The sequence below is a fragment of the Microtus oregoni genome, unplaced genomic scaffold (genome assembly GCF_018167655.1).
Source record: "Microtus oregoni isolate MIOR12 unplaced genomic scaffold, Mior012 000032F_ref0000030, whole genome shotgun sequence".
In the NCBI taxonomy this organism is placed as follows: domain Eukaryota; kingdom Metazoa; phylum Chordata; class Mammalia; order Rodentia; family Cricetidae; genus Microtus; species Microtus oregoni.
In genome coordinates, this window is record NW_024543091.1 from 21,245,564 (window position 1) to 21,266,916 (window position 21,353).

The 21,353-nt window shown below is 41.0% G+C and overlaps 1 protein-coding gene across 5 annotated transcripts in view; it reads left to right on the forward strand.

Moving 5' to 3' along the window:
* Window positions 1-21,353, forward strand: part of Trip4 (thyroid hormone receptor interactor 4) — a 60,985-nt gene that overhangs the window by 25,253 nt on the left and 14,379 nt on the right. For all 5 annotated transcript variants that reach the window (XM_041679895.1, XM_041679896.1, XM_041679897.1 and 2 more), the window contains 4 exons: window positions 879-1,005; window positions 2,507-2,691; window positions 7,983-8,107; window positions 9,490-9,581. In XM_041679895.1, coding sequence (XP_041535829.1) covers window positions 879-1,005; window positions 2,507-2,691; window positions 7,983-8,107; window positions 9,490-9,581 — 529 coding nt within the window. The remainder of the gene's footprint in view (window positions 1-878; window positions 1,006-2,506; window positions 2,692-7,982; window positions 8,108-9,489; window positions 9,582-21,353) is intronic.

Consider the following 21,353-nt stretch of genomic DNA (forward strand, 5'->3'; position numbering starts at 1 on the left):
TGTGTGGTGATTATTCACACAGTAGATGTAAAGTTTTGCTATAAAACTTTAGAAAAAGAAGTAAGCAGTGTGTTGGACAAGTAAGGGGCTTCTTTAAAACTTCTGAGCATTGGAAATAGAGAAATGTCTCAGTGAATAAGAGCCTGTGTTGTTGCAGAAGATCCAAGTTCAGCTTTCAGCGCTCTATTTGGGTGGCTCACAACCACCTGTAACTCCAGCTCCAGGAAATCCAATGCCTTTGGTTTCACATGGCATTCACCAGTACATATTTATACACAGACACACAAATATACACATTGTTTCAGGGGTTGTTTTGTTTGTTTGAGGCAGAGTCTCTTCTATGTAGTTTTGGCTGTCCTGAAACTTGCTATGTAGACCAGGCTGGTCTCAAACTCAGAGAGCTCTACCTGCCTCTACCTCCCAAGTTCTGAGAATAAAGGTGTGAGCCACAACATCCAGCAATATACACATCTTTAAAAAAAAAAAAAAAAAAAAAACAGAAACAGACCCTTTTGTGTCTTGAAGCAAGGATAGTATTCAGATTAGCATGGAGGAGTGGAAAGGGGACTCCAGTAGGTAGAATAACTATGGTTCAGTTAGTAGATGAGTTCTTCTCTGGGCCAGGTTATTGCTAGGCAACTTTGCTAGTCTTGGCATGTTGTTCACCATGTTAAATAGATGAATGAGTAATGTGCCCTACCTTTTTCCTTAGAATTCTTGCTACAAAGAGAAAGAAGGTAGAGTTGGAGGCTGGGAAGATTGTGCATTTTTACAAATAAAACTTTTATTTCCAAGTTATTACTACTAAAAGGTTGCATGTGGTAACTCTTAGCATAAAAGATTACCAATTATTGTCTCCTTTTGGTTTATTACCACAGACTAGATGAGACAATACAGGCCATTGCCAATGGAACTTTGAACCAGCCACTGATCACGTTGGATAGATCCTCTGAAGAGCCTTTGGGAGTTTTGGTAAATCCCAACCTGTACCAAAGCCCTCCCCAGGTAAGTGAATGTTTCCTCTAACTGATAATGAGACAGTTTTGAACAATAGTTTGCCTTTCAAGTATATTTGTTTCATAGGCCTTTAGATAGCAATTTCCTCTCAACATGTCCAATATTTTTCTAATTTTTATCAAAACATTTCTGATAAGATTATCTGTATTATCTTCTGAATATTATCATTTAAATGTTTTTATGGAGTCTGATGTATTTTTATTTGTTTCTAGGTATAGTATATTCAACTGTGTATGTATATTTGCATGTGTAGGGCTGATGTGTATATGTATCCCATGTGTGTATATGGATGTGGAAGCCAGAAGCTGACATTAGGTACTTTGCTCTGTCACTTTTCACTTTACATCTTGAGGCAGTACATAGTGAATGTGGGATATAGCCAGTATAGCTCAATAGCAGAATGCTTAGCTGTGCATGAGGTCCTGAGTTTAATCTCTAGCACCTGGGTAAGGGAAAAGGATTTTGGAGCCATTGATCTTTGAAAAGAAACATTAACCATCCTTCTTTACTGCCACAGCCTGTTAGTCTCCTTCAATTTGCATGAACCCTCTAATTGAATTATCTGTAATTCTCTGTCCCCCTTTATAAGGTGAGAACCTTGTTTTTTAGGGCACAAGTTGTTCATTTCAGAGTATTAGAATTTTTCATACACTCATTAGTCAGACAGCATCTGCTTAGCCTTAAGAATTATGGATGAAAATGTTGAAACCACCTTGGAAAAATATCAAGAATTAGACATAGATTGTTAATAAGTTTAAGTGGAAATAATCACAACTCTTTTGTTGTTATATATTTCCTAGAAGAAGATATAATTGTAGTGACTTCAACATTGTATTTATTCTTTAAATTGGGACATTGTGAACTGGATAATGGGACTTGAGAACACCTACTTTCTTAGGGTGTTTAATGACTTCTACATGGGTGCTGTGGCATGCATGCCCCACTCCATCCCCAAAATGCATGAATGAAATGTAATTTGAAAAAAAACACCTAAAGAAGCAATAATTGGGTGTGGTGATTCTTCCTTTAGTCTTAGCACTTGGGCTAGCAGATCTCTGTGTTCAAGGCCAGCCTGCTCTGTATAGTATGTTCCTGGTCAGGTGGGGTGACATAGTGAGAGGCTGACTTTGAACACAACAAAATGATGCCACATTGTCACCGTGTTTACCTAAGAATTTAGAACATTTCCATACTTTTTGTTCTTATTTTAGAAATGAGATAAATTTTTCTTTAAAAAAACAAAAAAAAGCTCCCTGAGCAATGGCACAAACCTCTTATCCCAGCATTTGCAAGATGGCAACAAGAGAATCAGGAATTCACGGTCATTCTTTGCCACATATCAAGTTCAAGGCAAGCCTAAAGAAAGAAAAAAAAAGTGATACTCATATGATTCCTTTTTACTAGCATTCATCACTTTGGTTCACCTTCCCTAAGTTCCTCCCTTCTCAGCAAAACTCTGTTTCTGTTTTGTGTGTTCTTTCCTATGTAGTGGGTAGACAACACTGGCTCTGTCCCACAGAAGACTTCACTCTCAGCAGGAACGAGACTAAAGCCCAGTTTACATCAGCACCAACTGCGAATCCAGGACCAGGAATTCCAGGAAGGCTTTGATGGTGGCTGGTGCCTCTCTATGCATCAACCCTGGGCCTCTCTGCTTGTCAGAGGGATTAAAAGGTAAAAGTTACAAATCATAACTTTACCATAAAATTGAAAGTTAAAGCCTTTGAATGATATTTATTTGATTTAGAAGTATGGATTTATGCTCCTTTGTACCAGTCTATTGATGACTTATAATATTGTTCAATGCATGTAAATATAAACAGTGCTACATATGGTGACACAGCACGGCAGTGGTGGCTCACGCCTTTAATTCCAGAACTCAGGAGGCAGAAGCAGGATCTCTATGAGTTCAAGGCCAGCCTGGTCTACAGAACAAGTTCTAGGACAGCCAAGGCTACACAGAGAAACAAAAACAAACGACAAAACAAAACAACAATAGTATGGTGACACAGAACTGTAATCAAAGCACACGAGAGGAGGCAGAGACAGGAGGATTATGAGTTGTAGTCTAGCCTATTGTGCATTAGCAAGACTTAGTTCAACAAAGAAAAGAGATGGAAAGATGGCTTGGCTGGCAAAGGCACTTGCTATACAAGCCTGATGGCATGTGTTCAATAGGCAAGAGCTAACTCCTAAAAGTTGTCCTCTAACCTTCACCCCTGCGCCATGACTGTGTTTCTTTATGCTCACATACACACATTACACACAATAATAACAAAATACAATTAAAAATGCACAAGCGTATATAAAAACTTGCTTGGGGCTAGAGAGAGATGGTTCAGCAGTTAAGAGCACTTCTCGCCCTTGTAGAGCACCTGGGTTTAGTTCCCAGCACCCACATAGTGGCTTACAACTATCTATAACTCCTGGTATTAGGAGATCCAGTGCCCTCTCTGGCCTCTGCAGGTACCAGACACATATAAATAATGCAGCCAAAACACACATACAGTAAAATATATCTTAAAAAAATTGTTGGTGGTAATTTTGTTGGACCCTAGCGTCCAATCACCGAGGAGGAGTCGCCCCAAGAGACCATCTCTGATATCACAGCTGATGTAAAAGCATGAGGATTTCATTAATTCTGTCATGACAGGGTCTTCCAGCAGTCAGGAGGCTAGAAGACCCTGGATGTCTGGTACAGGTTATTTTTAAAGGAAAAACCACAGAAAGAAGGGGTGTCTGGGGGTTGTTCTTTAACTATTATGATTGGCTTATTCAAAGGGGCTATTACCAATAGTTGGCTGGAGAGTGGTTGCCAGATCAGATGAGGTAAAGGGACTCTTCTGAGGGTCACTTTGCCCCTTCCCAGGGACTAAGTCAAAACATCAGTAACTGAGTCAACACTTAAGGGTTATCATGCCTCTATTCAGGGAGATGGAAAGTTCCCAACATCTCAGTAACACGAGCATGCTTAGCTGCTATGTCCTTGGTTCCCAGGGGAGGAGGGGAAGTACTGAGAGTTGTCAGAAATGGCTTCAGAATTGTCTTAAAGTTCTACAGGCTCTTTGTTTTGTTTTTTTTTCTTTTCCATTTATTGTTTGGTTTTTAAGGCTCATTTTGTTATTTTAATTAATTTTTAATATTTATATATTTTTGGCTGAGTGGCTTTAAAGTAACAAATGGAAGTGTGGGGACCATGACTATAATCTCGGTCATTCAAGAGTCTGTGACAGATGGATGATGAATCTGAGGAGGGCAAACCAATGAGACCCTATCTCAGAATGAACAGTAGAACCAGGGCCTGGGGTATAGATTAGTGATAGTATGACTGGCTAATGTGCATAAGGCCCTGGATTAACCTTTAGTACTGCAGAAGAGGAAAAGAGAAAAGAGCTAAAGATGTTTACAGAGAAGCTAGAATATCAGTGTTTTCATCTTTAGAAGAAAGTCTATTGGAAAATTCAAACTCAGAGATCCACACCTGCCTCTGCCTCCCAAGTGCTAGGATTAAAGGCGTGTACTGCCACCAGCTAGCATATTGTGTTTCTTCTTAATTCATATTTAAACTTCGCTTTTTTTCATTTGTGTACATATAAATATAAGGTTAAATGAAGAAAGATAGCTAGAAAGAGATCATGTATATCTCACTCCCTAGAAACAGTTACTAGCTATTAGCTGCTGTTAGTGCTTTGGAATTTTTTTTTCTTTCTTTCTTTTTTTTTCTTTCTTTTGAAATGGTTTCTCAATGGAGCCTTTGTTGTCCTGGAATTTACTACTATGTAGACCAGAATGGCCTCAAACTTGAATTCCCGGGCCTACTTCTGCCTCTTGAGTACTGGAATTAAAGGGATTAGTGGGATGGACCACCATGTCAGGCCTGTAATGTTTATTTATATTGTGTTTTCCTATGTGAATCAATACTTAGTAAGACCTTATTATATAATTTACTTGGGTTTTTTTGTTTGTTTGTTTATTGATTTTTCAAGACAATTTCTCTGTGTAACAGCCCTAGGTGTCCTGAAACTAGCTCTGTAGATCAAGCTGGCATCAAACTCACAGTGATCTCACTGCCTCTGCCTCCTGAGTGCTGGGATTAAAGGTTTGTGCCCCCTACTACCCATTTGGGTTTTTTATTTCATTTATCATTAATACTACATGTTCATTTTTCCTTTTCTCTTATCTTCTAAAATTTTATATGCTGGTAATGTCTCTCTATATATACATACATATACTTATACATATAACTGATATATATATATACATACATACACACAGACACACACACACACACACACACACACATATATATATATATATATATATATTAGTATATACCTTTTAAAAAATAGAATTTTAGTTTCTAAAGGAGTAGCTGTGAAACCCAGGCTAGTACTTTGCAGGCAAAGGTAAGGTAGATTTCTCTGAATTACAAAAGTAGGTTTTCTTTTTTTAAAAAAAAAATTATTTATTTATTATATATACAATATTCTGTCTACATGTATGCCTGACGGCCAGAAGAGGGCAACAGATCTTATTACAGATGGTTGTGAGTCACCATGTGGTTGCTGGGAATTGAACTCAGGACCTTTGGAAGAGCAGGCAATGCTCTTAACCGTTGAGCCATCTCTCCAGCCCAACTTCAGGTTTTCAAAGTGTTCATGCCCTCTACTGTTGATGCTTCAGTTGTTTCCATATTTAGAAACAGTCATTTGAACAGATTTTGCTGCTGTCACTCCTCCTTTATTTACTGAGGTGCCTAAAGCACCTTCCTCCACTGGGAGTCTTGCCTTCTTGCTTTGGCTTTGTTACTTGACAGTTAGACCATGTGTGCAGTGCTGTTAGCACCCAGAAACACGACTGTTTCTCTTCTAAGACAGCCAAGCCCTCAGATGTCTATTCTCTTTTTTTTTTTATTTATTTATTATGCATACAATATTCTATCTGTGTGCATATCTGCAGGCCAGAAGAGGGCACCAGACGTCATTACAGATGGTTGTGAGCCACCATGTGGTTGCCGGGAATTGAACTCAGGACCTTTGGATGAGCAGGCAATGCTCTTAACCACTGAGCCATTTCTCCAGCCCCTCAGATGTCTATTCTCATTCACTTCCTGTTTGCTCTCTTTCTTTTCCAAAGTAGGAAACGGACAGCACGCACTCCTCAGCTTCGGGAGTCAGAATGCTTTCGTTTCTCCCTCCGTTTGGTTCTGTGTTGTTCATCTTTTCTCGCTCAGAACAGGATGAACAGCATCTCTCACACAATCACTAACCCACTAACCCTCTGGGAGTCAGTGGGTGCTTCTTTCACACTTGTGGGACCATTTTCCTAGCAACTATTGAGATTATTTGGCCAGTGGGAAAGCAAACGTTTGTTCATTCCCCGTAATGATGACTCACAGTGTGTCTGACACTCTTGTAATTCATATAAATTAGAAAACTAAGAATATGAAAAATTCATAACCCTACTTCCTGTTTTAAGAATGATATTGGGGCCAGGTGGTTGTGGTGCACACCTTTAATCCCGGCACTCAGGAAGCAGATGCAGGTAGATCTCAATGAGTCCGAGGCCATTGTGGTATACCGAGCTAGTTCCAGGACAGCCAAAGCTGTTACACGGAGAAACCCTGTCTTGAAAAACCAACCCCTACCTCCCCAAGAAAGAATGAGATTGGGGTAAAGGTGTTTGTTACCAAGCCTAACTGAATTTGATCCCCATAACTCACATGGTAGAAGAAGAAAACCAGCTTCTAGAAGTTGTCCTCTGACCTCCATTTGTACATGTACACATACATATATGTGCTTAAATAAGTAGATAGATAAGTGTCTTTACAAATTAAAAAAAAAAGAGGGCTGTAGAGATGGTTCAGTGGTTAAGAGTCCTGCTGTACTTCTAGAGGACCCAGAACAAATGTCAGATGGCTCAGAACCCTCTGTTGGATCTGATCTTTTTTGGGTCTCTGAGGACATATGTGGCATATACACATATAGACATATGGACATACACATAAGTGTTTAGGGTCTCACTAGATATCTGCCTGACCAGGAATTAACTATGTAGACCAGGCTGGCCTCATACTCACAGAGCTCCATCTGCTTCTGTCTCTTGAGTGCTAGGATTAATGGTGTGAGCCACCACACCTGGCCCCTGACAATATAAGTTTGATCCCCAGAACTCATATAATGGAAGGAGAGAACTAACTCCTCCAAGTTGTCCTCTAGCCTCCATAAAAATGCCATGTCTCATATGTGCCCTCCCTATAAATAAATAAATGTAATAACTTATTATTATAAACTTTGTGTTATAAAAATCCGAAGACAAGGCCAGTGGTGGTGGTGGCACATGCCTTTAATCCCAGCACTCGGGAGGCAGAGGCAGGCGGATCTCTGTGAGTTCGAGGCCAGCCTGGTCTACAAGAGCTAGTTCCAGGACAGGCTCCAAAACTACAGAGCAACTCTGTCTTGAAAAACAAACAAACAAAAAAATCCCAAAACAAGTAACAGTTCCAGATCTGAATTACCGAGATCAGGTGACAGGTAAGAATTGAGAGAAATGACTGGTGATGATGGTAGGAGGGGTTAGCTGGCAGAGTTCAGTTCAACTTCATGGGAAAGATATTATGGGAGAAATATTGCTCACAAAATTATCTCTCTTGGGGCTGGAGAGACAGCTCAAGGTTAAGAGTACTAGATGCTCTTCCGGAGGTCCAGAGTTCAATTCCCAGCACCCACATGGTGGTTCACAACTATCTATATTGAGAGCTGGTGCCTTTTTCTGACATAAAGGTGTACACGCAGGCAGAACACTGTAAACGTAATAAATAAATTTTTAAAAATTTCTCTTGATGTGATATCCTCTTTGGAACTCTTGGTGAAATAGAATAATTTGCTGTAGGATTTGCTGTATATTATGGGCTCTTTAAGGAAACTAGAATTTGAGCCTTTCCATTAAATTTGTATTTATTTAAGGGTGGAGGGCAGATCCTGGTATACACCTCACAGAGGAAGACTTTGGATTGCAGCTACAGGCAAAAGACCTTCCCCTCAAGAGGTCTCAGAACTCCAGGCTACCTATCGTCTTCTTCGTGGAAAAGGTAACAGCTGCATATATATGCTTGGTTTTTAGTCTTCCTTTGTCCTGAATGCTTATCTTCTATATCCTTTTCCTTTGGCTTTTTCTTGTGTTAAAGAGACTTAAGACCTCACATTTGTCTATTCGTTTGATTTGTAGACTGGGTATCTCAGCAGAGCCCAGCTGCCCTGGAACTCACCATGTATTTAGGCTAATTCAAACTCAAGGCAGTTTCTTGCCTCAGCCCCCCAAACAGTAGGATAAGAGGGATGATCCTCCGCACTCAGCTTATTAGTGTGTTGAGTGATAAGTCACAGGTGGCTGTTCAAAGCATGTAGGGAAACCCTGTCTCAAAAAAAAAAAAAAGAAAGAAAAGAAAAGAAAAAATTACATTTATTCTTCTGTTTGTTTTATCATACTTTTTTTTTTTTTTTTTTTTTTAAATGTATTTATTTATTATGTATACAATATTCTGTCTGTGTGTATGCCTGCAGGCCTGAAGAGGGCACCAGATCTCATTACAGATGGTTGTGAGCCACCATGTGGTTGCTGGGAATTGAACTCAGGACCTTTGGAAGAGCAGGCAATGCTCTTAACCTCTGAGCCATCTCTCCAGCCCCTGTTTTATCATACTTTTATGGTTTTCTTTTCCTCATCACATATAACTGCTTTTCTTTCTTTCTAAAAATACTGTACCTCCTGTTCTAGTTTTGTTTCTTTGGCTGTGATAAAATTCTGTGACCCGAAGCAACTTAGAGGAGGAAGGGTTTAAGGGTTTGCTTTGCTTTAGCTCATAATCCCAGATTTCAGTCCATTAATGTAGGAAGCCACAGTGGCAGGAGCTTGAAGCAGATTCTGTCCTCATAGCCACAATGAAGGACAGACAGCCACATCTCAGCTGGCTTGTACTTGGTTACCCTTCTCCACGCTCACATAGTTCAGGACTCTTCTTAGAGAATAATGCTATTGGCAGTGGGCTGGGTCTTCCTACCCAATGCTGACAGTCTCTCATTGAGACTTTTTCTACATGATTGTCAGTTATGTGGAGTTGAAATTTAAAGCTAGCCATCCCACCACCAAACTTTAATCCAATCCAGCTGTGAGTACATTATAATTAATTTGATTGGTATTAACCTATAGAGTCCTTGAACCTTGATGGTATATAGAAGATTTTTCTAAAACAAAAGCTTCCAACTTTAGCACATGAATAGTAAGCAAAGCTAGTCACTCGCTGGACTTTTGCTAAAATATAAGCAGTTGTGCCATATAATAAACTTCACTGTTTGACTTTGCTTCTACAAATAGATGGTGGAAAAAGTTATGTTCAGAATTGAAAGCAGATTCCTGAGTTCCAGGGTCACAAAAGAGGAAAGTCATCCTCTCCTTTTGTTGTCTTCTATTCAGATGTGGAATTTCCAAATGATTATCCATCAGGTTGTCTTTTGGGCTGTGTGGACCTAGTTGATTGTTTATCCCAGAAACAATTTCAGGAGCAGGTGAGTACTGAGTTCTTCTCGTGGGCAGGCACTTGCTTACTGTCGTGACAGGTTCTAGATCATCTTAACAGACTGTTCTGAAGGCAGTAAGGTGCTAGCAATCAAGATAGAAGAAGAAAGGTCTCTCTTTATATCCCCCCCATCTCCTTGAGAGACTTGTGGCACAGCTTAGGCTGGCTTCAAATTCATGGTCCTACTTTCTCTGCCTCCAAAGCGTCTGTTGTGTCGTGTCCTGGTTTGTTTTGTTTTCTGCCCTGTCCCAGACTGAACTGGAACTTACATAGAGCCCTTGCACTTGTGATTATCCTCCTGCCTCTGCTTCTGGAGTCCTGAGATTACAAGCATGCAATCACCACCCCCAGTTCCAGGAGAATGTTTTTGTAAATGTACATTGGAGGGAGACTAGGAATAGGTCAGAAATAGAAGCACTTAGAGATGGCTTAGTTTTCAGTGTATGGGGAAGTAGCAGACCTACATTTCTGAAAAACAGTTGTCATTACAGTCCAGGGAAGGAAGTGTAAGGTCTTCATCCTTTCTTTAGGCTTCGTTTTTTAGGTTGGGCCAGATGACACACACCTTTATCCCAGCACTTGGGAGGCAGAGGCATCTGGAGGCCAGCCTGGTCTCCATAGTAAGTTCCAGACCAGCCAGGGTTACAGAGTGAGTGAGGATGTTTGTCAAAAAAAAAAAAAAAGCAAAGCTAAAATTTCTTTTAATGAAGAAACTCTAAAATACCACTTTTCATTTGATTGGATGGTGGATGTAGATTAATCCTTTACTTTCTGTGTTTGAGAATATCATATGAATATTGTTCAGAGTAGATAATAGTCTAATTTTGTTTGCTTGTTTTTTGTCGTATCCTGAAGCATTTCTTCCAGACCATTAAACTCATGATGGGCAAATATGCTTGAATGTGGTTTGATTTGTGTCATGTTGGGGTTTGTGTGTACAAGTGAACATACATATGTATTTAATTTTTAAAATCTCTATAAACATTAAATTGACATGATTCAAACACATTTGAACAGTAGGGGGCACCAAAGAACTGTAACTTCATTGTGAAATTCCTCAAATGTAGAGTTTGGGTTCAAACTGGCAAGATGACCAAATCTAAGCAGAGAGAGTCTTACAGTGTTGTTTTCCTGTCCTTTGAGCAGTTAAATTAAGCATTTGTGCTTCTAACACTGTGCATAAGAAAATGTACTTCATGCTGGGTGGTGGTGCCACTGCACAACTTTAATTGTGAGGCAGAGGCAGATAGGGCTGTTACACAGAGAAACCCTTTCTCACCACCCCCAAAAGAAAATGTGCTTCAATTTAGCTTTCACTCAGTAAATTCCTTTTTTTTTTTGTTTGTTTGTTTGTTTTTTGTTTTTTTTCGAGACAGGGTTTCTCTGTGTAACAGTCCTGACTGTCTTGGAACTCAATTTGTAGACCAAGCTGGCCTCAAACTCATAGAGATCCACCTGCCTCTGCCTCCCAAGTGCTGGGATTAAAGGTGTGTGTCACCACCACCACCCGGCTAAATTCATTTTTCCAAATGTTTGCCTTCTTTTTTTTTTCTGGCTGTGCCGTATGAACCCAGGGCTTTATGCATTCTAGTCAGTTACTCTAACATTAAGCTATATCGCAGATCCCAAATGTTTTCTTTCTTCCTTCCTGTCTTTCTTTCTTTCTTTTTTCAAAAGAGCATCTCACTATGTAGCTCTGGCTGTTCTGGAACTCACTCTGAAGACCAAGATGGCCTCAAACTCACAGAAACCTACCTGCCTTATCCTCCCAAGTGCTGGGATTAAAGGCATGTGCCACCACTGCCTGGTGTGTATGGGTATCTTGCCTGTATGTCTCTGCACCCCATACAGGCAGTGCCCACAGAAACCAGAAGAGGGCACCGGATCCAGAGATCCAAACTGCAATTGGAACTAGAGCTACAGTTGTGAGCTGCCAGGCAGGTTTGTTTGTTTGTTTATTTGTTTTTTGAGACAGGATTTCTCTGTGTAACAGCCGTAGTTGTCCTTTAACTAACTCTGTTGACTGGGCTGGCCTCGAACTCACAGAGATCTGCCTGCCTCTGACTCCCGAGTGCTAGGATTAAATGTGTGTACTGCCACTGCCCAGCATCATCCGGTGTTCTTAACCATCTCTCCAGCACCCTCAAGATCTGGGATTAATTGATGGCCACCACCATACATATCCAGGCTTTCATTTTCATTTGCTTGTTTTGTTTTCTTCTCTCCTTTTCTCTTCTCTCCTCTCTCCACTCCTTTAGACAGAGTCTCATATGTTGGGAGTGCCACCAAACTCTGCTATGTCTGCTTTTTTTTTTTTGAACGTGGGTCTTCCATAGCCTGAACTGGCCTCAAACTCCATTTGTAGGTGTAGATTATCTGATCATCCTGCCTCAGCCTCCCAGGTGATGTTGTTACAGGCATGACCCCAATGATTTTCTTAGGGTTGCCTACTCTGTCTCTTCTGTTTACTTCTATGTCCACTGCATGCATTCAGGTGTGATATTTGACTCCCGTTCTTTTGCTCTGCCCCTAGTATATAATCTAGACCCAGACAAGGCATAGGACCATGAAGGCTTTCATCTCCATGCTCTGGTACCTGTACTTTTGCTTCTTTTCCACCTATATTTGTTTTAATGTCATGCCCCTCCCTTTCTGCTATGAAAATAAATATATTAGTTTCTTTTCTCTTTGTTATGATACAATATCTGACAGGAGCAACCCTAAAGGAGAGAAGATTAATTTTGGGTCGTGGTTTCAGAGGACACAGTGGGAAAGGCATAGCAAGTAATGTCCAGTTCTTGGTGATGGAAGCTTGCACCTGCTGCTCCTCACAGCTTGGCAGATCATCAAGCAGAGAGAGAAGGACCACAGTTAGAGCTATAACCCTCAAAGGCCACCCTTCAGTGAGCCATCTCTACCATCCAGGACCCCACAACTTCCCAAAATTGTACCAGTACAGCCAGGGAACCACATGCCTAAGCACATAAGCCTGGAGGGGACATTTTTAAATTCAAACCATAACATTGAAAACTATCATCTTAAAATATTAGGTATTGCTATCATTAGAGATCTAGTTAACAAATTTGTTTTCCCAAGGGATACTCTTTCTTCAGGTCATCAGATGCCGCTCCCTGAGCTTGGATTTATTGTGTGTTATGTACTGGAATTGCTGAGGACAGTATGTAGGAATGCCAGAATCCTCCCACGGGTGCCATGATGGAGATCCTGGCAACTCTCCTTATGGATTATCCTTGGGTATACTGTGAATTTATACCAAAATGCTAGGAGTTGGTAGATTTCATTGAACATTGAAATTTCATACCCCTTTCTTGTGGTCATCAGCTTTTCTGTGGTTTTCTCCTTTACTTTCTGTGTTTGAGAATACCATATGAATATTGTTCAGAGTAGATAATAGTCTAATTTTGTTTGCTTGTTTTTTTAATTAATGAATTAATTTTTTTAAAAAAACTTATCTTTTCTCATTTTATATACCAATCCCAGTTCCCACACCCTTTCCTCCCCCCACTCCTTCCACCTTCCCCTCACTCCCATCCACCCATCCAGTCTAGCATATTACTTTGAGGCAAAACCAAGGCCCTCCCCACTGTATCTAGGTTGACCAAGGTATCCCTCCAAAGAGAATGAGTTTCAAAGAGCCAGTACAAGCAGTACTGATAAATCCTAGTCTCACTGCCAGTGGCCCCACAGTCTGCCCCAGCCATGCAACTGTCACCCATATTCAGAGGGCCTAGTTTGGTCCTGTGCTGGTTCCCTTGCTGTCAGGCTGGAGTTGGTGGGCTCCCATTAGCTCAGATAAGCTGTTTCAGTGGGTATCCCCATCATGGTCTTGACCTCTTTGCTCCTTTTCTCATTCCTCCCACTCTTCGACTGGACTTTGGGAGCTCAGCCCAGTATTCCACTGTGGATCTCTGCCTCTGCTTCCGTCAGTTGCTGGATGAAGGTTCTATGATGACTTTTAAGATAGTTACCAATCTGACTATAGGGCAAGGCCAGTTATGGCACCCTCTCCACTATTGCTTAGGGTCTTAGCTGGGGTTTTCTGTGTAGATTCCTGGGAATTTCTTTAGTGCCAGGTTTCTTCCTAGCCCCATAATGGCTTCCTCAATCAAGATATCTCCTTCCTAGCCTGCCATCTGTCCTTCCCCCATCTTGACCCTTCAGTTCTCTTAAGTCTCCTTCACCCACCTTCCTTTCTCCTCCTTCTCTCCCCTTCTCCTCTCCCCTTATTTGCTTGTTTTTATTTGAGACAGGGCCTCACTATGTAGCTCTGGCTGACCTGGACAACTGTGTCAACTGCTTTCTGTGTGACTTTGAACTGTCTCTTCCCTCCTCCCGAGTGCTGGGATTACAAATATACACCACCATTCCCTGCCTTATATTTTAATTATGTATGTGTGCATGTGCACATGGGCATGCACATGTAAGTTATGAAGCCAGAGGAGTCAGTCCCTAGGAGTTGAAGTTACAGGCAGTTGTGAGCCACTAACTTGGGTGCTAGAAGTCAAACACGTTCTCTGGAAGAGCAGGAAGCTCTTATAACCTCTGAGGCATCTCTCGCTCCATTGGATCTTGGCACTTTAGAAATGGTTGCTGTCCCCGAGTAGAAGATCTGGGTTTACAGATGTTTCTGTGTTTACCTTTACATGACTCTGGGGACTCAAACTCGGATCCTCATGCTTTAGCAGCAAGAACTTGACCGTTGAGTCATCGCAGTGTTTGATTTATGGTACGATGGATTAAACCCAGTGCCCTGTTCATTCTAGCCAAGTGCTCCACCACCCTTAGCCTAAATCTTATTTCTAAGTAAATGAGTTGGTATTTTGGGGAAACAGACCTATCCTAGGATTTTACAAAGTACTTCATCTAGGTGTTCCCTGAAATTAGTGTACATCTGGAAAACATCTTTGAATTAAACAAATTTGTTTACCATAGAGTTTCTCAGAGGCTTTTATATACAAGTACAAATTAAGGCTCTCTGAGAGGGAGATGATAGAATACAGTGTTCCTAAACATTTTTCTCTCTGAAGTGGTGTTAGTAATCAGACCCAGGACCTTGCGCATACTAGGCAAGTGCTCTACCACTGAGATGCTACCCTGTCCTCCTCAAACACACTCGGTGCCTGTTTGCAAACTACATAGCTGTAGTCCTAGCGTGCACAATTTAGAATTCATGTTAGGCTTTTCTTTGTCCTCTTAAGTCCAACTTATTGAGCAATAACCGTCCAGGAAACAGTTTTTACTCTGTGTCTTTAGCATCTCAACATGAATTCTTATCAACCAGCTGAGTTGAATTTTCCTTGAGAAACTGTGACACTAACAAATTTTATGTCAGTTGAAACTAACTTCCTATGTGACTTAGACCACATTTTTCTTCAGCTAGCATTTTCATTCCCCAAAGAAACTTAGTAATTTATTTCTGACCTCACATTCTTGGACTGTCTGATAAATTAAAATATACTAAGCCTCACTATTTTTGGCATAGTGTGATCATTTAGTTTTCTAAAAAGAGTAAGAAGAGATTTGTTTCTTTTAAAGTCAAGTTCACTATACTCTAAACGACCTTTTAAAGAGTGTGTGCTGAACAGACTTACTTTTATCTTCTTAAGGCAAGTTTAGTCAGCATGGCTAAGTTGTACCAGGAAGAAAAAACTTCCCACTAAACCCTCAACTCTCCTCTGAGTAATGGCAGGGGATGAACCTAGACAGGGAAGGAATGTAAAGAAAGGGCTGCAGGCTGACTTGGAGAGATAGGTAGGTGAGAGCCATCTCCTCAGAGCTTCTCCTATATTCCCCTGGAAGGAGCCCCTGCTGTGTGCCAGCATTTTATCTGCCAGCAGCAGCTGTGAGCTCTCAAAAACAGTGGGGAGGATGTTGACTGCAACAATGCATCAAGGCTGTGGTTTGTAACCTCAATAGTGAGGCAGTTCAAACTTTTTTTTTTTTAACAAAGACATTTTGATTGCCAAATCCATAACCATTAGCAGCTGTGGTTGTAAGCAGTTCTCCAGACTTAACAAGTTGAGTTGAGTTGGTGGCCTTTGTTTTGTTTTTACACGTCTGGTCTGTGTTGTTTGTGCTATTTTTATCTTTGCCTTCAAAAGAAATTCAGATTTGTCTGAAATCTCCAAGGTCATTGATTATTCTGTTTCTTCCCAACAGAACCCATTCTTCTCATGCCAGCTTTCTGTTAGTCTATTTGATGTTAAGGTTTTTATGAAAGACCAGATCCTACCTTCAAGGTACTGCTGAGACAATTCCACTGGGTCCCTCTATCTAGCAACTGACACCAAAAGTAGAATTTCAGTCCTTTTAGAGAGAAGAATATGACTTCTTCCATTTTTTTTTTTAAAGATTATCTAAGTGCCCGGAGGTGGTAGTGTACCTTTAATCCCAGCACTCAGGAGGCAGAGGCAGGATCTCTGTGACTTGGAGAACAGCCAGGGCTACACAGAGAAACCATTCTCTCTCGAAAAACAAACAAACAAAATCTAAGCATCTTGGTGTCTGGAAGATGCAGATCTCCCTTTGCATGGAAATCACCAGCTTCTGTCACTGGGTCTTCTGGATCTAAAAAGGGAGAAATTAGAACATTAAGGAAGTAATGTTCAACATTCAAGCCAGGCCTTGAAAATGCCAAATCCCTAATTCTCTTTTTAAATCTGTGAGGGAAGCAGGGAGTGGTGGTGCATGCTAGTAGTGCTCAAAGAGTCTGAGGCAAGAAGAGCCCTGAATTCTACACTTGCCTGGGCTGTAGTCTCATAATAACTAAAATAAATGCATAAAGCCTGAGGGGATGGGGTATGACTCAGTGCAGGGTCCTATCAGTTGCACTGTCCTATCTGTCTGTGAGTTCTGCTGACAGAATTTGCCTGCACATAATATACCTCAGAAGATTCTCAAGAGACTATAAGGGCTGTTGTCTAAGACACAACATGAAAGGAAACACTATGTCATTAACAGCCAGCTGACCTCAAGCACTTCTTTAAGGTCAAGACTCACTTGAAGGAGGTAGAGGATGTACAATCAGAATGTTTAAGAAGATTAGAACATTTATTAGAGTTCATAGTGGTCAGAACATACTGTTATTATTGTTGCTTGAAGTTTGGGTATCAAGTATTCACTTGAAAATGGTTTAAGGAGAGGGCTGGAGAGATGGCTCAGTGGTTAAGAGCACTGGCTGCTCTTCCAGAGGACCTGGGTTCAATTCCCAGCACCCACATGGCAGCACACAATTGTCTGTAATCCCATTTGCGGGAGATCTGGCATCCTCACATAGACACTCAGGCAGGCAAAACATCAGTGAACCTAAAATAAATAAATATTTTTTTTTGTTTTTTTTTCATGACAGGGTTTCTCTGTGGTTTTGGAGCCTGTCCTGGAACTAGCTCTTGTAGACCAGGCTGGTCTTGAACTCACAGAGTTCTGCCTGCTTCTGCCTCCCAAGTGCTGGGATTAAAGGCATGCACCACCACCACCCGGCAATAGATAATTTTTTTAAAAAAGGAAATGGTTTAAGGTTGCCCAGCGGTGGTGGCACACGCCTTTAATCCCAACACTCAGGAGGTAGAAGCAGGTGGTTTTCTGTGAGTTTGAGGCCAGCCTGTTCTACAGAGGGAGCCTGTCTTGAAAAAAATGAAAAACAAAAATGGTTTAAGGAATAACAGTGTGTGTGTGTTTGTTATATGTGTGCATTTATAACTATGTGTGTGTGTATGCGCGCATGTGCATATGTGCGCTTTAATGCAAGAAAACATTCCACTTTATGTTCTAAAGAAAGATGTGGAATAGTACCATTTTGTATTTTGGTTTTGATTTTGGTTCTGAGAAAGGTTCTCACTTGTACCTATGAATGGCTTGGAACTCACTACATAGACTAGGCTAGGCTGGAACTCCCAAAGTGTTGCCTGCTTGTGTTCACCAAGTCCTGGCATTAAAGACATGTACTTTCATGTCTAGCAGTGCCACTTTTTCTAATGTTCTGTGTAATAAATAACAATGTATATATATGTACTGCTAGCAGAAAAGGCTAGCAAACCCCCTGGCACTGGAGTTACAGGTGGTTGAGAACTACCACATGGGTGCTGGGAATCAAACCTGGGTCCTCTGGAAGAACAGCCATCTCTAGCCTCTGTAATTTTTTTTATTTTTTGGATACAGGGTTTCTCTGTGTAGCCCCAACTGTCCTGAAACTCCCTCTGGAGACCAGGCTGACCTCGAACTCAGAGATCTGCCTGCCTGTCTCCTGAGTGCAGGGATTAAAGTCATGTGCCACCATCCTGTAGTTTTTTAATAGTAACCTTTTTAAAAAGATGTTTTATATTTACTTTTGTTTCTCTTTTCGTATTTATTTTATTTCATGTTTGTGGATTTTGCCTAACTCGTATGTATGTGTGCTACTTGCATGCCTGGTGCCTGTAGGGATCCTGGAAGACTGTGTACCCCTGGAACTAGAAGCGTCGATGGTGAACTCCCCTTTGAGGGCTAAGAATGAAAGTCCACCACTGCAGGAGCAGCAGGTGTCTTAACTGTGGAGCCATTTCTCCAGACCTTAATGATTTTTTTGGGTGATTGGTTTGATGACTTAGCAGTTTAGAACACTTGCTGCTTTTTCAGGGGATCCCAGTTTGGTTCCCAGCACTCAAACCAAACCTGCCTATAACTCCATCTCCAGCTCCAGGGAATACAGCATGGCCTCCATGAATACCTGTGCTCACATGTACATACACCCAAACACAGACAAACATACATACACATATGTATATAGATAATAACTATATTTCAAAAGGAGGCTCTCGGTGTATGTGTGTGGAGCTCAGAGGACAATTCCAGGAGTCAGTTCTCTCTTCCACTTCTTGGGTCCTGAGGATTGAACTTAGGTCTTCAGGCTTAGTAGCAAAAGCCTCTCTCCACTGAGCCGTCTTGTTAGCCCAGTAGCTTTTTACTTGATAACATATAACTCTTAAGATTTTCTTATGTGCCAGGAGTGATAATCCTTTAGTCCCAGCATTCAGGAGGCAGTGGTAGGTAGGTGTTTCCAGCCAGCCTGGTCTACATGGTGAGTTCCAGGCCAGCTAGGGCTATATAGTGAGATCCTATCTTATAAAAACAAAACCAAACAAAACAACCCAAAAAACAAAATAGAAAGGAAAAATATTTTCTTGTGTAATTATTCATCTATCAGTAGATATTTGGGTCCTAGTGTAAGTGAGACACCATTATAGATATTAAAGGAAATAAGATAAATCAGGTGTAGGTTCTGCCCTTGGATACATGAGAGGTTACTAGAGAGTTGTATTAACAATCAAAAAGTGAGGTTGGGAGGTCGTGGAGCACGGCTTTAATTACAGCACTCAGGAGGCAGAGACAGGTGGATCTCTGAGTTCTAGGTCAGCCTGGTCTACAGAGCTAGTTCCAGGAAGGGTCAAAGCTACAGAGAAACCCTGTCTCAAAAAAAAAAAACCAAAAAACAAAACCAAAAAGTGAATCAAAAAGTGAATTTGTTTTCTGTGGTGCTAGGATTAAACCTAGAGCATCAAACATGCTCTACAAGCACTGTTCCACAGCATATATCCCCTGCCCAAGGTAACTTTTAAGAAGCCAAAGATGACTATACCCCAGCATTCTTTTTTTTTTAATATTTATTTATTTATTATGTATACAATATTCTGTGTGTATTCCTGAAGGCCAGAAGAGGGCGCCAGACCTCCTTACAGATGGTTGTGAGCCACCATGTGGTTGCTGGGAATCGAACTCGGGACCTCTGGAAGAGCAGGCAATGCTCTTAACCACTGAGCCATCTCTCCAGCCCCATACCCCAGCATTCTTGAGGCTGAGGCGAGAGAATTACAGGAGGGGCTGGAGAGATGGCTCAGAGGTTTAGAGCATTGCCTGCTCTTCCAAAGGTCCTGAGTTCAATTCCCACCAACCACATGGTAATGGGGTCTGGTGTCCTCTTCTGGCCTGCAGGCATACACACAGATAGAATATTGTATACATAATAATTTTTTTTTAAAAAAGAGGGTTATGGGATTGTAAATTCAAGCCTGCTTTGCATTGTGAGACCTGAGAGTCTGAGAGGGGTGGAAGGAGGAGAGAACAAGGTGGTGAGAGAAACTATCTTTCAGAACTTGGAGGAGGGAAAATGTAATTTTTAGTTAGAAGAGATTCCATATCCTTGTCTTCACTTTGGAGAATAATAAAAAACTATCACTCTCAACCACTAAATATGTGCTATACTCATTCTGTATATGTATGTTTTCTAAACCTCACAGAAATATGGGACAGGCACAGTAGCACATAAATTTTATTCCAGCACTTGAGAGGCAGAAATAGGTGGATCTCAGTAAGTTCAAGGCCATACTGGTCTACAAAGCAAATTCTATGCCATCCAGGGATACACAGTGAGACCCTGTGTCAAAAACAAAACAAGATACTGGAAAGATGGTTCAGTGGTTAAGAGCACTGACTGTTCTTCCAGAGGACATAGATTTAGTTCCCAGCAACCACATGGTAATGCACAGAGTCTGTAACTCCTGGTTCAGGAGATCCAGCATCTTTTGGCCTCTTTGGGTACTGCAAATAGTGATGCACAGAAAAACATGCAGACAAAACAGCCAAACACCTAAAATAAAATAAAAACAAAACAATTCCAAAAAAAAGTATCATTACCCTTCTTTCAAAGAAAACTTAAGGTAGCCAGGACTGTTACACAGAGAAACCCTGTCTCAAAACCATCACCCCCCCCCGCCAAAAAAAAAAAACCTCACTTAAAGTAACTTACATAATGTTGGCAAAAAAGATGAAAAAAAATGAGGTTTTGCTGTTGAAGTCTTCTTCCTTATTTGATAGAAAAACATATTCCCAAAAGAGAAGATAATGGGAGCAAAGGCACAGGTGGGAAGTCGGGGTCTGTGTGGCTAATGTGGCAAGCCCATCTGCAGGGCAGTGTGAAGAGGAAGCAGCAGACAAGCCCGGAAAGTAGGTTGCAGTCAGATGGTAGATAGCCCAGGATGTTAGAGCACAGAAGAAAGATCCATTTCTCTAGTAACTGGGAAATGTGGAAGAGTGTGTAGAAAGTTTTTATGAAGCAATAGGCTGATAGGAGCCCTGCCTGAGGAAAACTCATTGGCTGCGATGTGGAAGATGGGTTGGAAAGGCTCTGAAGCTGGGAAGACTGCTGCCGTCCAGGTTGGGACTTATAAAGGTCTCGTTCATGGCAATGCCAGTAGACTTGGGCTAGGGAGGCACAAGCGCAATAGGCGTGCTGTTGGTAGAATCAAACATTTCCTGTGATAACAAACCAAGGCTTAGAGAACATGAACTGCTTGACCTAGTGTGGCCTCACTTTCTTATAACCTATTCAAGTTGTCATCTTGGTTTGTCATCCGGTTTTCTTTGTTATCCAAGTGACAGATTTCCCATATTTTATTACTCAGAATATTATATAACCATATAGTAAGTATTAATAAAGCACGAAGAGAAAAGAATTAACTATTAATTGTCATATGACAGGCAATGGAATGAAGACTAAGGATCATAGTTTTTTTTTTTTGTTTTGTTTTTTTTTTTTTGGTTTTTTGAGACAGGGTTTCTCTGTGGTTTTGGAGCCTGTCCTGGAAAAGGATCATAGTTTTAAGATTAATGTTCCATTCCATCAGGATGGTAGCCTACTTGGTTGGTTGGTTGGTTGGATTTTTTTTTTTCCTTTGTGGTGGGGTGCATGGTTTCATGTAGGACAGGT